The sequence below is a fragment of the Hakea prostrata genome, chromosome 4 (genome assembly GCF_041222555.1).
Source record: "Hakea prostrata isolate BN-2017 chromosome 4, UWA_Hpros_2, whole genome shotgun sequence".
In the NCBI taxonomy this organism is placed as follows: domain Eukaryota; kingdom Viridiplantae; phylum Streptophyta; class Magnoliopsida; order Proteales; family Proteaceae; genus Hakea; species Hakea prostrata.
This window is the reverse complement of record NC_142603.1, coordinates 5,142,466-5,158,516: the sequence shown is the minus strand read 5'-3', so window position 1 is coordinate 5,158,516 and position 16,051 is coordinate 5,142,466. Positions and strand designations below refer to the sequence as shown.

General features: G+C 38.7%; 1 protein-coding gene across 1 annotated transcript in view; it reads right to left on the bottom strand.

The window, feature by feature from the left end:
• LOC149017297 (trafficking protein particle complex subunit-like protein) overlaps positions 1-16,051 on the bottom strand; it is a 30,247-nt gene that overhangs the window by 2,218 nt on the left and 11,978 nt on the right. The window contains exons 4-8 of the mRNA XM_089151627.1: positions 15,842-15,965; positions 15,333-15,413; positions 4,474-4,815; positions 927-1,093; positions 18-853 (exon numbers count right to left, since the gene is read on the bottom strand). Of these exons, the coding sequence (XP_089007753.1) occupies positions 18-853; positions 927-1,093; positions 4,474-4,815; positions 15,333-15,413; positions 15,842-15,965 (1,550 nt within the window). The remainder of the gene's footprint in view (positions 1-17; positions 854-926; positions 1,094-4,473; positions 4,816-15,332; positions 15,414-15,841; positions 15,966-16,051) is intronic.

Here is a 16,051-nt window from a genome sequence, read left to right as displayed (position 1 = left end):
AGAACAGAGAGATCTACCTGATATGATGTCAAATGTCAACCGTAGCCACTTGTTTGTAACCAGACTTAGATTCGGTGCAGTCTTTAAGCCAGAGCCTATCCCCTCAACAGAACTTGCTACCACGGTTTCTTTAGAAGCACTGACAATGGTGAAATTACATTCTGACTGATTGAATTGGATTTCTAACTGATCAATCTCAACAGGATGGGGTAATTGTGATAAAAGTGATAACGTAAGTGAGATAGGTGCACCGGGTTTTACCACCTGATCATGGAAAGCTACTGAAGCAAGAAGTACTACCCTTAAAGGGCTGACAAGATCAATCTCAAGATGTACGGGTTTTTCATTGGATACGGTAAGGATACAATTCCCTTCTTCTGGTGTTGAAATGGTCTCCCCTTTCACAAGCCCAAAAACCTCTCTGTGTATCATTTCTCTCTGAGGAAAAGTAGGGGGCCCAGCTGGCCCATATTCTACTTTAAAACTGGATGACTCAGCAGCAGTTGATGTAGGCAAAGCAGCCATTTCAAGAGAGATCTCAATGAAATCTTTTACTGAACCTAGTCTCCTGTAGCATTCACGCAAGTAGCCCAAGACTTCCCAAAGCAATGTCATCCAACCTTCTTGCCTGTACAGAGTAACTATTCCATCAAAAAGGTTCTTTGCCTTATCAAATTCACCGAGAATGAAGTATTCTCTAGCCATCTGATTCCCACAGTAAGAGGCCATCCTTTGGGCATTAAGGTTACCATATGATTCAAAAGACTTCTTCAATAGAGCAATAATTTCATAAGAATCCTGAAACCTCTTCCCTTCTGCAAGAGCATACTGAATATACTCAGCATCAGTAAGTCTGCATGGCAAATGAGTATGTGTTAGTAAAGATGAGGAGACACCCATTCTGACAACCACTTAGCAATACTTACATTTGCATTGCAAATGCTTCCCCTTGCTCCAGTAGCCTAGCAAACTGACCCACAAAAACAGATTGTATCACAGATTCAGAGCTACTCTCGACCATCTTTGAGGTTTCTGACGTAGACAAAGCAACTTCCAAGCAACACCGCTTCTCCCTCATATAGTGAGCTGCTAACTGTTTCCAAATAAAATATTTTCGTTGACATTAAAATAGAATAAATAGAATATGAACAGTTTACCAAACTGTTCTGTTGACAGTGTGCTATATGAGACCTTAGTTTATGCAGATCCAACACTGATTTAGGTTCTTTTCCTAAGAAACCTAGGGTTGGATCACCAACTTAACAAGTGAGAAAATTCCAATACTTTGTTTTAATTTCTGATCCAATTTAAGGTGAGATAGGTCTTTTTATAATTTAATTAGATATTAGGATTTATTCTCCTATTTAAGTTCAAGTGCTGAATTCTATTTCAGTCAGAAGTCCTACTTCCTCTAACCCCCACCCCCAAAAAAAAGGGGGGGAAGGAAGTTCTACTTCAGTCCTAAGTTTAGGTCCTAGTTTTAGTCAGTTTTTAAGTCCTATTCATCAAGTACTTCAATGTAAAGCTATATATAGACAGCTCCATCAATGGTAAGAACACAGTTAAAATTTAGTTTATTTCTCAGCTTTTGCTGCAGCTCTTACAAGTGTTCTGCTAAACTAGTGCTGACAGACTCGGTAAGTAACCCCCAAGGTGGGAATTATTTAAGTTTCTTGGTGAAGACAAGTCAAAATCCTGTTGTGGTTGAGGGTTTGACCTACATTTATCCATTCCAACTCTTCCACAGCATATACAAGGCTCCCCTATCCAGGCATCTGGCAGTTAGGACACCATGCTTCCCCCTACCCTCCTTTCTCTCTCTTAATATCACTTCATTTTTCTTGAATTTTCGGACCTCTTAAAACCCCAAGAACAAGAAACGCTGTGCTTTCCAATTTACCCATCGAAACCCAACAGAACTTGGGTGGATCTATCCCTATATCATTGCCTACAATCCTTCCAAGTTTCAGGCAATTCTGACATCCTTAGCCCTAGAAACTAGCAACATTCTCAAATCTCCTTACTCCCTAAAAGGCATAAACCCAAAACTAAGACATAGGTTTAACCCAATTATCTGTTGGAAACTCGTCAAATTTCAAGGATCACTCCTAATGGTGTCAATCAGTTTGGTTCAGTCCAATTTTGATTCACTTTTAAGCACTGATAGTAAAATCCGATCCCATCTAAGAACCAAGCAAGTTGTAGAATTGAATCCAAATCTGAACCTGCTTGGTTTCAATACAGTTATAATTCTAATTTGGTTCTAAAATATGGTTTCTTTTTAGTTCAGTCTGTACAATTCAGAGTCCCAAAAAGGTTTTAAAACTATAATATTCTTAAAGTAGCAAAATCTTTTTTTAAGAAAATAATCAATCATCAACAACTAATTGAACTTCTCAAAATAAAAGATATGTTAAAATTTGAATGAGTTAATAAAGTAATTAGGATAAGGGTTAGACATAATATAATAATGCACTAATACTGCTTTAAAAGTAAAACATTGAATAGTTAAAATCAACTCAGTTGTTCGATTTGGTTTTGGTTAGAACCGACAGAGTTCTAGCCTCCAAACTGGATCTGATTAACATTCTACTTAGTCAACCCAAATTTCAAACCGATCCAATTTGGTTTGGCTTTAATGCGCTCGGTTTTGGATCCAGTATTCAGTTTTCGGTTAAAAGGACACCCTTAATCACACCCCCTATATTATTACCTACATTCTCCCCAAATTTCAGCCCATTCTGACACCCACAGTCCCAGTCCCCATCTCTAGCATATTAAGGATATTCAAACTGTATCTCTAAGATCCACCCCCACTAAAAGATTTTCCTAGCAGCTTGATTGACCCCAAGTTATTTACAGAGACAAGCCACCATATAATCATATCATTGGATACTCAAAGCAATCTAACATCGTAGGAATCCATTTGGCGTTTTCCCCATTTTCACCCCAGTTTGACCCGACATCCAAAAACATCCATTTTACCCAAGAAGCCCTATCTAAGCCATCACATCTTTAACAACCCCTCCCTTCCCCCCCCCCCCCACCCCAAAAAAAAGAGGGAAGGGGGGGCATCAAAGGTCAAATTGAACCCACACATCTCATCATCTACACCAATAGTCATAAATGCCTAACATTACTAGCCATAACCCACACCAGCACCCATCCCATACACAACAACCAAACCGAGGTTGTCCTATTTCAAGATCGGAGATGGTTCTCTTAAAAATCTTGTTTAACTAGTCCTCATTCATCTGAGGCTACACCATGAGCCTTTATCTCATGGGAAATAGTCATAAATGCCTAACATTACTAGCCATAACCCACACCAGCACCCATCCCATACACAACAACCAAACCGAGGTTGTCCTATTTCAAGATCGGAGATGGTTCTCTTAAAAATCTTGTTTAACTAGTCCTCATTCATCTGAGGCTACACCATGAGCCTTTATCTCATGGGAAATAGGCTTTTTTTTAAACTTGGATACCAAAATATAGCTCTGAACCCCCCCCCCTTTTGGACAAGCAAAAAATTAGATCAGATGAATGAAAACGTCCATTAACTGTACTTCTCTTCATGATCAGGTAATGCACCTTCTATAATTTTCGATGTAATGCTAGATTTTTATCCAAAAGGGAATACCATCACTGGTATAAGCAGGTATCATGCATGAAGCGTCTGCGAGGAGTAACTTAAGATTTCTGAAAAACAAAATAATGATGATATTTTAATCATCTTTTGGGGATAATAATTTAATATGGCAAATCATAGCAAGACCTACCTCATGTTTTTCTCACATTTGATATCTCCACTTAATTAACATTAGATTTCAATATTTCATATTGCCTTATTAAACCGAGATAACCATCACCTAAACATGTAGTTGACAGAAATACATTCAGTTATATTTACCTGAGTTCAACAAAAATGCATATACCAGAAACAAAAAAAGTCTCAGCTTTTTGGTTTTCACATAAAAAAATGAAGGGGGAGGGTTTTGTCAACTCATAAAGAGTTACCCCATAGGCGTTCAGTAGCATTGAACATACTTCGACGCCAGACCACTAAGTAGACCGCTATCCCTCGTTTTCTTTTATTTGAATCTAAATGGCAGTTTGTCCTTAACAAGTTAAGACACTTGCATATATTCCTAGGTCCACCAGTCGAACCATGTCAAGGTAATTTTGGCTTCCTCATCCCCCTCCCTCACCCCAGCCTCTCTACTCCGCACTCGAAAAGACAGCTAAAGTTTTTATTCAAAAGGGAAAAAGCAAACATGATTGTCCATGTGTTGCACACAGATAGGGCAGAGCTTTCTATCCTGTGTAAACATCCTTTTTGAGAAAAAAAGTGGGTGAGGGAAATGGAGATGGGAGCAACAATAAAATTTCCAGTGTAAAAAGGACTCAAAAAGAGGAGGTATGTGTGCTGGAGGCAATAATCTAAATTTCAAGTGTAAAAAGGATGCTCACCTCATAATAGTAAGCTGGCTGGAATTCCCACGCAGTTGAAGATTTCTCTGATGTGCCTAGGCTAAGAGAAGCACTGCCTGGGATGGCACCAGCACTTGTCTCCAGTAACTCAGCAAAGACCAGATATTGCCTACTCATCCAGTCCCAGTGAAGGAAAACAACTTCTAGTGCTCCCTGAAGAGATTTATAAGATGCAATGTGCTGTCTGAACCACACTACTGCTTCCATGACTTTCGCACCATGCAACAACAAGGTTGATATCTTAAAGTGCAACAGCTCTGCAATTATTTTAATCTCGACTAGGCGTTGAATTGCAGGCAACCTTGTTGAAGTCCCAACCATCTAGACATAAAAATTGACTTGTGAGTACAATCAAAAAATGGAAAGATTTATTATGTATAGATTCAAGTAGCTCCCTCAAACAGATGGGTGGGAGAAGGGAAGACAGTAAATGCAGCTAGTTATAAAGCGTTTCATGGTCTTAAAAATTTTCTAGTTATGGCACAGCAACTTTACACTGTTGTGCCTGATTTCTTGGGAACCACAATAAGTCATGTCATAGCAACTGAATACAGTCAATAACATTCATAGTTTTTTCGTAGCCTACAGGAAGTTTCTAGATGAGATGATTAAAATGGAATATTCGATTCATCCAACATATTAATAGCATCATAGAACCTGTCAAATCCAATTCCCTCCTCACAATGAAAAGATACCATTCACTGGTGTGCATTAAACATGTTAAGAGGATATTATTGGAAATAGGTAAAAATAGGCGACTCAGCGAGAGTGAGCTTACCTTATTAAACATGGCGCTTAGTTTCCTAGTTTCCTTTTCGGTTTCCTAGCTGGTTGTAATCATTGGAGTAGAATACAAATAAAGTCTCGGCTGTAGGAGGCTTACACATAACTAAGGCCTCCCAGCCTCTTCTCTAATCTTCTTCTTCTTCTACCTCTCGCCACTCTGTTTTTCCCTTTCATCTAGTCTCTAACCTAGGCGGTAGCAGAGCAGCAGCTGCTCTAGATTACCTTTGTTTCAAAGCTATCAAGAGGTTCACAAACATACCTGTAACTTTTGGAGACATATTGCTGCTGTTTTATGGAAGATTCAGGGTTTCATTTGAGGGGGAGCCAGCACCTGACGCTGTACTATTGAGGAATCAATGAAGTAGAGAAGCTCAATCTTCAATACTGTTGAAGATTTGCTGGATTCTTCAAGGGTTTGCTGGAATCAATGATGTAGAGAAGATCAATCTTCTATTTTGGTTGAAAACTAGTTGGATTCTTCGTGAACAACCTTTGTAGTTTGTCTCTCAAAAGGTTAGTACCTTGTCTCTTCTTGTTTCAAATGGATTTTTGTTTGGAGAAGTGGAAGATAACCTGCATGAAGTATAGAAGCTCTCTAAATCTGCTTTCCCTTGGTCGAACTAGTTTTCTGCATATTTGGTTGATTATATGTTGATCTGACTCTGTTCTGTTCAACTGGTTCGGTTCTGCTGGTTTAAATTATGGTTCTAATCTTTGGTTTGGTTAAAAGTTTAGTACAGCTGTTTGGATATGTATTGGTTGGTTTAATTTCTAGTTCAACCTTTGGTTCAATCTCTGGTTCTAACTTGCAAGGAAAGATTTTACTGGGGTTGTTCGACCAATTTCTGAGTTGGATTATTCTCTAAAATTTTGTGACGGCAAACTAAAGACTAAAAATAAAAATACCATGACTGAGGTGTTATCCTCATCGGCGTACAAAACATAAACTCGAAGGAGCTAGAAATTTTCATCAGTGGAAGAAAATTCTTAGAGAAAGAATTCTTGGGGGAGAACAACAAGATCACTTCACCAAAAAAACTGATACCACATACTCTTATTGGGAGACAGTGGATTCCCGTATTTTGGGACAAATACTGAATTCTATGGAGAAACATATTGTGGACCTTGTAACCCACATTGATACTGTTAAGGAACTACATGAATATCTGAATGTCCTGTACTCTAGTCAGAACAACCTTCCGTGCATATATGAGCTATCCCAGGAATTCTACCGAGTTGATAGAAAAGGCCAGCTTTGACCCAATATTCTGTAAATTTTAAGAGGATGTATGAAGAGTTGAATTCCATACTTCCCATCACTTCTAATGTTAGTGAGATGCAGAAACAAGAAGAGTAAGTTGTTGTGATGAGTTTTCTAGGGGGACTTAGGAAGGAGTTTAATTCAGTAAGATCTCAGGTCCTAGGTGTTGACAAAGTGCCCACCTTATCTGACACATATGCACTTGCCACATTCACTAATAATCTTAGATCCAGTTTACAGGAAGAAAAAAAGAACCCCTAACACCTCTCAAGAGTCTACAGATGCACCAGCTAGGACCTGTCACCAGTTGGTCAGGTCACATTCAGAGATTTTGTTGGAAATTGCACAGCAAACCCCTTCAAGTTGCCAACATTGCTACTACCATAAATACCAATCTGCCCACATAGTGAACATAAAACCGTGAAGATGATAGCAGAAGACTTTAATCGCTTTGCATAGTTTCAGGCAGCCCAATCCCAACCAGCTGCAACTACATTCGTGCAGATATGTAATGCAATAGCCTGCCTCTCGTCCAATTCTAGGCCCTGGATCACTGATTCTGGTGCCACTAATCACATGACTGGAACCCTAAGTTTCTTTTCTTCTTTTCATTCATCCAATTCTTTGGTCACCCTTGTAGATGGTTTATGTGCCACAGTTAAAGGCACTGGAACTATTCCTCTAACCCCATCCCTAACCTTATCCTCAGTTCTTTATTTACAAGAATTTCCATTTGATTTATTGTATGTTCATAAACTTACCACTGAATATAATTATTCTGTCACCCTTTTTCCAGGCTTTTGCCTCTTTCAGGATCTAACAACGAAGAAGACAATTGGTAAGGGTCGTGAGTCTAGGGAGTTGCATCTGTTTGACACTCCTGTTTCCTCTTCAAGCATCTCTCTACCGCATCAGATTCATTGTTGCATGGGTCATCCTTCTTTGCCAAGTTTGAAATTATTAGATAGTCATTTTCAGCTTATTTATAAGTTGCAGTGTGAGTCATGTTAGTTTGGGAAGCTTCACCCTATGAGCTATCCACCACGTTGTTAATCAGTCTTCCCACATTTTTGCTTTAATTAATTACAATGTCTGGGGACCAAGTCTTACATTTAATACTCTAGGGTTTAGATATTTTATTACTCTCGGGGATGATCTTTCAAGAGTTACCTTGAGAATAAGTCTCCAACCTTGGCTACAAGTGTTTCGTCCCCCATGGCCCAAGCCTCTTCATTTACTCAACAATTCAACCTACTTTATTCAGAATAAAAGAGGCTATTTAAGTATATATAGCCTTATTACGTGACACTTGGACTCAACTTGGGACTCCTTAACCGATAAGGATCCATCATGCAACTACTGACCTAACTCTTTCACTGAAACTAATTAATAAAATATTGAACTCTAGGTGAGCCTCCTTTATAGTTTAGGATACCACTACCTTACATGGACTCTTAATTAAAACACTTGCTAATTAAGATAACAAAGACTCAACCAACCAACTTTGACCAAGTCAGACACGACTAACTAAGTTAGAATGGACTTGGACTCTTCATAACTCAAAATTTATTAACCAAAATAAAAATATAAATTAAATTCATAACCCTTGGATAGAGGGGTTCAATCTAGACCCATATTGAGCCCTAAAGGAGATAAAAGAAGAGAACAGATGAAAGGGAAAAGTATTGGGATCCAAAAACTAAAATCCCAAATCTAGCATATCGAGGAGGAAGAGAAGGATCAAAAGTTCAGGAATAAACTACGAACCTACCTGCAAGGCTGCGACAAGGAAAGCACAGGGACTTGGGTTCACCCTTGCCGGAGATCACAAAGGAATCGACTGATAGCTACACGTTGGTAGGGAATACAAGCTCAATTTTACACATCCACCAAATTGGGCTTGAGGCTGCAGGTTGAGAGGTCAAATTGAAAAGCCACGCTGAGAAAGGGAGTGGAATGGGGACCGCAACAGATGGCGGAAGGCATCAAGCAGCAACTAGGTTTGTTTCCTGTTGGATTTGGAGAAGAAAACTAAGGAGAGACGCAATTTCTTGAATTGGCACTCCCAAGTCGGTCTAGGGGCGGTTCAAGCCTAAAAGGCCAAAGACCAAGTAATATTGGCCCAAATCAGGCCCATGTGGTCTTAGCTCCTAAGTCCAGACGAACCAAATATAAGGAATGCGCTGTCAGGTACCATAAGAAACCCCCATGTGCCCAATCTACTCCACTGAGCTAAAGCCAATTTCATGCTATGTTAACTTAAGCCCAAATTGGTTTGATTGGGCTACAGTCCAACTTTGGACCAGGAGCAAACCAAAATACCAACCAGACAACCGTTGCGACGAACCAAACCAACCAGACCCAAATTTTGAGCAGGCGTTGCCACTACAACAGAAAACCCTACCCTTTTGGCATATCAAAGGCACCAGCCACCAAGAATCGATTGCGACGTGGAAGGAGCGTGCATCGATCCCAACGACAGCAGTTTTACATCCTGATGTGGAAAACAACCCTAGGAAATGATCAACGATGGTGACTTCCCCAAGGCAGCATGTGATGATGCGACTGAGAAAATGGAAGGGGCCTTTATTTTCCAATCAATGGGATCTTCTAGTGCTGATGGTTCCATTTACAACCTCTCCCCAGTTGTACTGCTTGGAAGTGTCTTTAGATGGGAACCGATTGGAAATTTATAACGACAGACACACATTTGGATTAAAACCATCCATTTCAAGTACAGGCCTCTACGTAAATTATGCCATATATGCTGCAAGGAATGAGCTGGTGTTGCCTCAACGTTTATAAGCGGATGAGAGAATATGCTTAGTTCTCCAAGGTTGGTTACTAAGGTTCATGCTTTTGATTTAATTCTGAATCTTAGGGTCCATAATAATCTAGTAGAACCTATGCTACTTGATGATTCCACAAAAAGTGAAGAATCCTCCCAAGAAATATACATTAACAACAACGAACAGCTTGCAGCTCAAGCAAAAAATAGAGATTTACCAAATAAAGTGATTGAGTCGCAAATTGGACCCCACAAGTTTTCTTTGGACGATTATGTGCAAATTGGTCACTAAATTGGCATGGCTATGTGGAAAGCATGTGAAGATCAAGCTTCTAATCTCACCCCACCTTAAGGACAACGTTCGATGTAACCTTGAGGGTAAGGTAAAATTCAAGGAGGGAAGAATTATTACAAACCAACTCCAACATTGAGGGGCGTACATCGTAGGGGTAGAGTACAGTGTTGAACAGGATCAATTCCAAAATGGGAAAGGATCCCATGCCTGCCTACATAGAAAGTAGTTTCATAGATTGCATTCATTAGGATTGTGTTAGGGTTATATTAAAGGGAAGAGAGGGACTGGGAAGGGGAAGAAGGAAATGAATGTTGTGTAGGGCAAGCTTGCTTGCAAGGGGGGAAGACCCCTCAGTTGAGTGAACTGGGGAGTTCATTGTGTGTGTTGGTTAGAGTAATTGGGTTCTTTCAGTCTTGTAATGGAGGTTGTCAATTGTTTTTGCAATATACATACGAGTTATACGCTCCCAATCATTAGGCAATTTCCATTGTTTTCATTATCTTTTCCTATTTTCTGTTAAACAATTCAGCTTGGGATCAATGAGCAAAGGATACGTCGGGGGAATAATTATCAACAGAAAAACCAAGGGCCACAAGGGAGTTTCTGGAATTTGCAAGGGAATTATAGGGTCTTAATAAAAGGCCTCTACCGAACATAGTCATGCCATCTCAAACAATTTTCTTGTAGCTTATCACTTATCTGAGCTACTTCAAACTAGCTCTAATGGGATGATTCCTTTATCCTTCCTAGTTTGCCACTATTCCATCTAAACATCGTCATTTCCGCTAAACCAAGTTTATCTATATGATGTTTCTTAACAGCCAACAATTTTGCACCATACATTGTAGTTGGTCGTATGACCGTCCTATAAAAATTTTCTTTGAGATTTAAATAAATGTGTCGACCACACAAAACTCAAGAAGCACCTCTCCATTCATCCATCCTATTTCGATTCTCTAGGAAACATCCTCCTCCATATCACCTTCTGTATTTATAATTGAACCAAGGTACTTAACATAGTTAAATCTTCTTTTCTCAAGTTTTACCACTTCATTATCTATCTAGGAAAGCCCAAAATTATTAGATATTAGTTTTCATTCTACTTAGTTTAAAGCCATTTCACTCCAAGTTCATCTCCATATCTCTAACTTGGAATTGATCCCTACTTGTGTCTCATCTACCAAAGCAATATCATTAGCAAGAGCATATACCAAGGAACCTCATCCTAAATGTCTTTAGTTAAATCATCCACAATAAGTACAAATAAATAAGAACTCAAAGTTGATCCTTGATGTAACTCAAATGTCATCAGAAATTCACAACCTTAGCCCCCACATTCTTACACTTGTCGCTAAACCGTCATACACATCCTAACTACAACCACATATTTACTTGAAACATTTCTCTTTTCTAATACTTGCAAAATTTAACTCTTTAGGGCTCTATCATAGGCTTTTTCTAAGTCAATAAAGACTATATGAAGATCCTTCTCACAATTTTTACATTTTTATAAGTCTCTTAATAAGATAAATGGTTTCCACTTAGATCTTCCTGGCATAAAACCAAATTGGTTATCCGTATCAATAGTCTCTTGTCCCAAATGAATTTCAATTACCCTCTCCCATAATTTCATAATATGAATCATTAGTTTTATACCTCTATAATTATTGAGGCTTTGAATATCCCCTTTTAGTTTAGTAAACAAAGCTTCTCCTCCATTTATCTAGAAATTTTTCTGTGCTGATAATCTTATTAAAGAACTTGGTTAGCCAAGCTAGCCCATAAATTCCTAAGCTCTTCCGTACTTCTATTGGGAATTCATCTGGACCTTATGCCTTGCTTAATTTCATCCACCATGGAGCTTCTTTACTTCAAACATCATAATTCTCCATATCTATGTATAAAAATTGGTAGGTTACAAGAACTAAAAATACTAGCTAGATTACAAAAACTAAATCCTCCTACATTTCGTACCTTAAAAAGTAAATTCGTATGGAGGGTAGCTATTAGAACTTTGAAACCAAAAACATAAGGTGGAAAGTAAAAAAGAACTATAGCTTTATGAAAAACTGAAAAGAGAAGGGCGAGGCTATTAAAGAGCCTACAGTTTAGACCTTTTGCAACTGCTATATTCCAACATCTTGATTCTTGAAGATGTATGACCAGCATGAGTTGCATCATACTATTTGACTAAACCAATTTCTTAGTAAATTATTGATGGTATATGATTGGTCTTTTGTTTCGGGAAACTAAAACTAGGGTAGGAAAAACGAACACTTGTTTCAATCAACATTGAAACTTCTTTTTTCCACTATTTAGTATGACCTTGTTTGTTTCATATAAAAGTTATACTCTTTTACACAACTCCACATCATGGTTGTCAAAGCGTCCACCTAGGCGGCAAAGCAGTTTTTCAACCGTTTTGTTTTGAACCGCTTAATTGACGCCCAATCTACAAAGGAACTCCAAGGACCCCCATGCCTGTCGACAACAGAATGTGAAGCATAATCCATACTCAACATCAAGAATCAGTAAATGCCTAGGCAGACTCTTTGACAACCATGGTTTGATGAGATGAACTTATGTTTGTGTTCTTTTTTTGAATAATTTTTCATAATTATGATTCTTGAATGCTTGTTTTTTTTGGATGAATGTGACTATTGATTATTTGTTTAGCTTATTGTAGAAAGTAATTGTATTGAAAAGTAGTTGTATTGAAACATTTTGACCCAACCACTTTGGTTGCCTTATTGCTGCCTAATTGCCGCTTTGTCGCCTAAACGCCTAGGCAAAGCCCAAATAGCTTTGGTCGCCTTGCCACCTTGACAACCATGCTCCACGTGTTAATCAAGTTTGTTGCCATCTCTACAGTGCAATATATCAACAATTTGACCTTTACCCTCACTGATAAATTTACAAACACATTGATTTTTAAATCAAATCAATTTACTACAAATTCAAGAATTTCTAAGCGTAAAAGGTTACATTGACCTGTACGAGGACGCATTTATTCTCCATAAAAGTCTTCAGTTAATATTTTTGCTCATGCATCATTATAATTTGTGGGTTCTATCAAAAGTAAGGTTTCAAAATACTACAAAGAATTTAGGAGTAAACCAAACGTCACAGACCATAAAATCAATCTTGTTATCTGCCCCACCCAATGCTCATAAAACAATCCTCTTAGGATGGCATGATGACAAGATGAAAAAAAAAGGAATGGTTCATAGGTGCTAGATGTTTTTCCATAACATTCAAATATAAGGTATTCTAGAAAAAGCACTTCTTGAGAAATAGGATGGTGCAAAGAAACTGATTACCTGATGTGCATGTGATGTCAAACCACACACTTTACTTCAAAACCTAATCATGTGGCCAAATGTACTTTATGGTAGTATATCATTGACAAAAGTAGCTAGTATAAATAAAGGGTTAGTTTGAAAAATTGGATAGTTGAAAGAACAATGGGGATGTAGCTCTCACAATGGAGCAGTTGAAAGAACAATGGGCATGTAGCTCTCACAATGGAGCACATCATAGTTATGAATAGAGAATGGCATTAAAAGGGTAAAGAAGTGAAGAGGCGCATCCGGAATATCATGTAGTCAAGAAGTTCTTCCTTCAAAACTGGAAGGAGAATTTTATAGCAGAGTCATATGACCAGCTATGATATATGGTGCAGAATGTTGGTGTTGCAAATTGTTTCAAAGGCCCATGGTTACTTCCCCAAACCCTACAGCCTTTAATTGATCCAGGGGTGATTTGGTCTACAAATTTCATGAAGTCCTAGGTCAGGGTCCCATTGAGTCCAGCTAGTTATCAGGACCCTAGATCTATTATGTTTTCTCATTTGAGTTAGGTGGATTCCCAGTTTGTGTTGGAATTCCGTAGTCTCAGTCTACTTGTTGTCAGGAATCCATATCTACTCTTAGAATCCAATTAGATGTCGAGTAAGTTATGAAAGAGTCCTTGTTTATGCAAGAAGTCTTTAGTCAAGTCCAAGTCATACTCAGATTAGAGTTCTAATTTGAAATCCAGTCAGTTTCCCAGTCTGCTTCATAGTTTGTTTCCTCTAGAGGCTATAAATAAAGCCTCCATTCTCTGTAAACACAAGTTGAATTTGAATAATATAATCGATATTGAGTTTGGAGGTAATAGAAGTTGCAAGCTTTCCTTGGAGAGGCCTGCGGCTGCCACTGGAGAGTGATTTCTGCAGTTTCTTCGTCAACTACAGCCACCATCTTCAAGGTCCAGCAGCTCCCTTCACACTCACAAGTAAATACAGCCTCCCCCACCCCTTTCCAACCCACTTCCCTTCTTCCCTAGCCCACGCAACCTTACCCCACCCCTTCCCCTTGCAGCAGCAACTATCCCCCTCCCTTTCAAACTCTTAGATTCCCAACCCCTAACCACACCCTCTACCTTCTAGTTGGATCACACCCCTCCCCTAACCCTATCCCTACCGCTAGATCTTCCATTAGATCTTCCTCCATTAAGTATTGAAATTTTCTGCAATTCCACTTCAACATCTAGAAACCATAAACACCTAGCTTTACTAGAAAATAACTCCCAACTTACTCAGCCAAGCATCAACCCCCTTTAGGATTATCTCCCACTCCCATTACCTCCCCTTGACCCTTGTTGACTTTCCTAAGCGTCCTAACCCAAGTAGGATAATTCAAACCAAACCCAAATCAATTCGAACTAACCTGAACATATCAAATAACACGAAATTTACCTATATAATGCTTCTTTGCCACCGAACATGTGAACCAAATTCTAGGGTTTAAGAGTATTGGAATTATGCCCTAGAATTGGGCTCACTCAGGGATCCTTTCTCAGGAAACCAGCAGTCTTCTAGGGCTGTAGTTGCCTTTAATTGAATGTTTCTGAAGGAATTAGGGTTTGCAAAGGTTAGGGTTAGGCCTAGAAGATTTCGGCCAGGCTTAGGAATGAAGGCATTTAGGTCTAGGGATTAATAGTAAACTGTAACTTAGGTTTCAGACTTGGGAATTAGGTTAGAGTTGGTTCTCTAAGGGTTTCGGGCTACGTTTGAGGGTTAATAGGGTTCAGATGCTGCTCTAATGTAATTCCAGGTTAGGGTTTTTAAGGCTTGGGCATTACGGTTTCGGATGGACTAGGAAAGGGAAGATGTGAATGTTAAAATGCATATCTGGCAAATCTAGGAAGGATTAAACAACGAATGATCAAATCAAAATTGATTTGGGATTAACTGCGAAACACGTTAAGTGATAAGAAAGTCACTCGAAGAGGCATGGGCATATTCAAAGGACGCCTTCAAATGCTCCCATACAAGGAGTGATTTGATTTTAGATTGAATTAAAAGAGTTTGGAGCCCAACCTAGAATGACTCTAGGAAAAGTGAGGGAAAAAAACATAGTTTAGAAGTATGACCTTGAATACAGCTAATTGGAGGTATTGATCCCATAGTTATCATGGCATTGCCTAGGGCGGAGCTATGGTTGCCTTGTTTGTGTTGGCCTTTTTTCTCTTTTTTTCTTTTTTTTTAAATAACCTCCTCCAATACTGTTGATCACCTAGGCACCATGACAATTATGATGGAACCATGCAGCCAACCCACTTGTTAAAATATGATAGAATTTTTTTTTTTTTTACCTTTTTCCTTCTTTTTTTTTTTTTTGGGGTGGGGTGGGGGGGGGTGGGGTGGGGTTGATAATGAAACATACCTCACGTAGAGCACGGTATGCATCCTCATAAAACCGCAAAGCCTCAACCCAGTCTCTCCGAAATTCTGCATACACAGCAACCTGCAATATGATTAGTTTTGCGTTCATTCAGTAACAGAAATTCCTTCACACAAGATTTGCACATTATAGAAGCCAAAGATGAGACAACCACAACTATAGCTGTACAAATAATAGAAAAAGAAATGGAAATTTGGAGTACTCTCCTCTTTTCAAAGGTTAAAGGAACTCTCAAAGCTAATCTTTCAAGAGGGTCTATTGAAAAAGAATTAAAAGTAGAAGAAGAACCAGATATCCAAAAAATAAACAAAGAAGAGTAGACAAAAGAAATGAAGCATCATCCCCACTTGAGTCAGGAACTTCTTCTTTGTCAGAGAAATTAGCATGATTGTGTTTGCCCATCAACAAAGTCAATACAGAGTTTTTTGCATTCCAAAATTGAAAATGATGGGTGCTCACAGAAGAAAAAAAAAAGAAAAGTGAGTCCTAACCTTAAAGCAATAGCGGATATTCAACTCAGTAAAGCTGAAGTTTTTCTTCTCAATACGAGTTTTAATCCTTCGACCTTCATCCCTGTAATATATATTTGCTAGTTCAGCAAGTGCACCACCCAACCTGCAGGTTTATCCAATAAAATGCTAAGTTCACAAAGAGAATGAGGTTTGGCATGAAACAAGATCTCAATATATCATAAACATTGC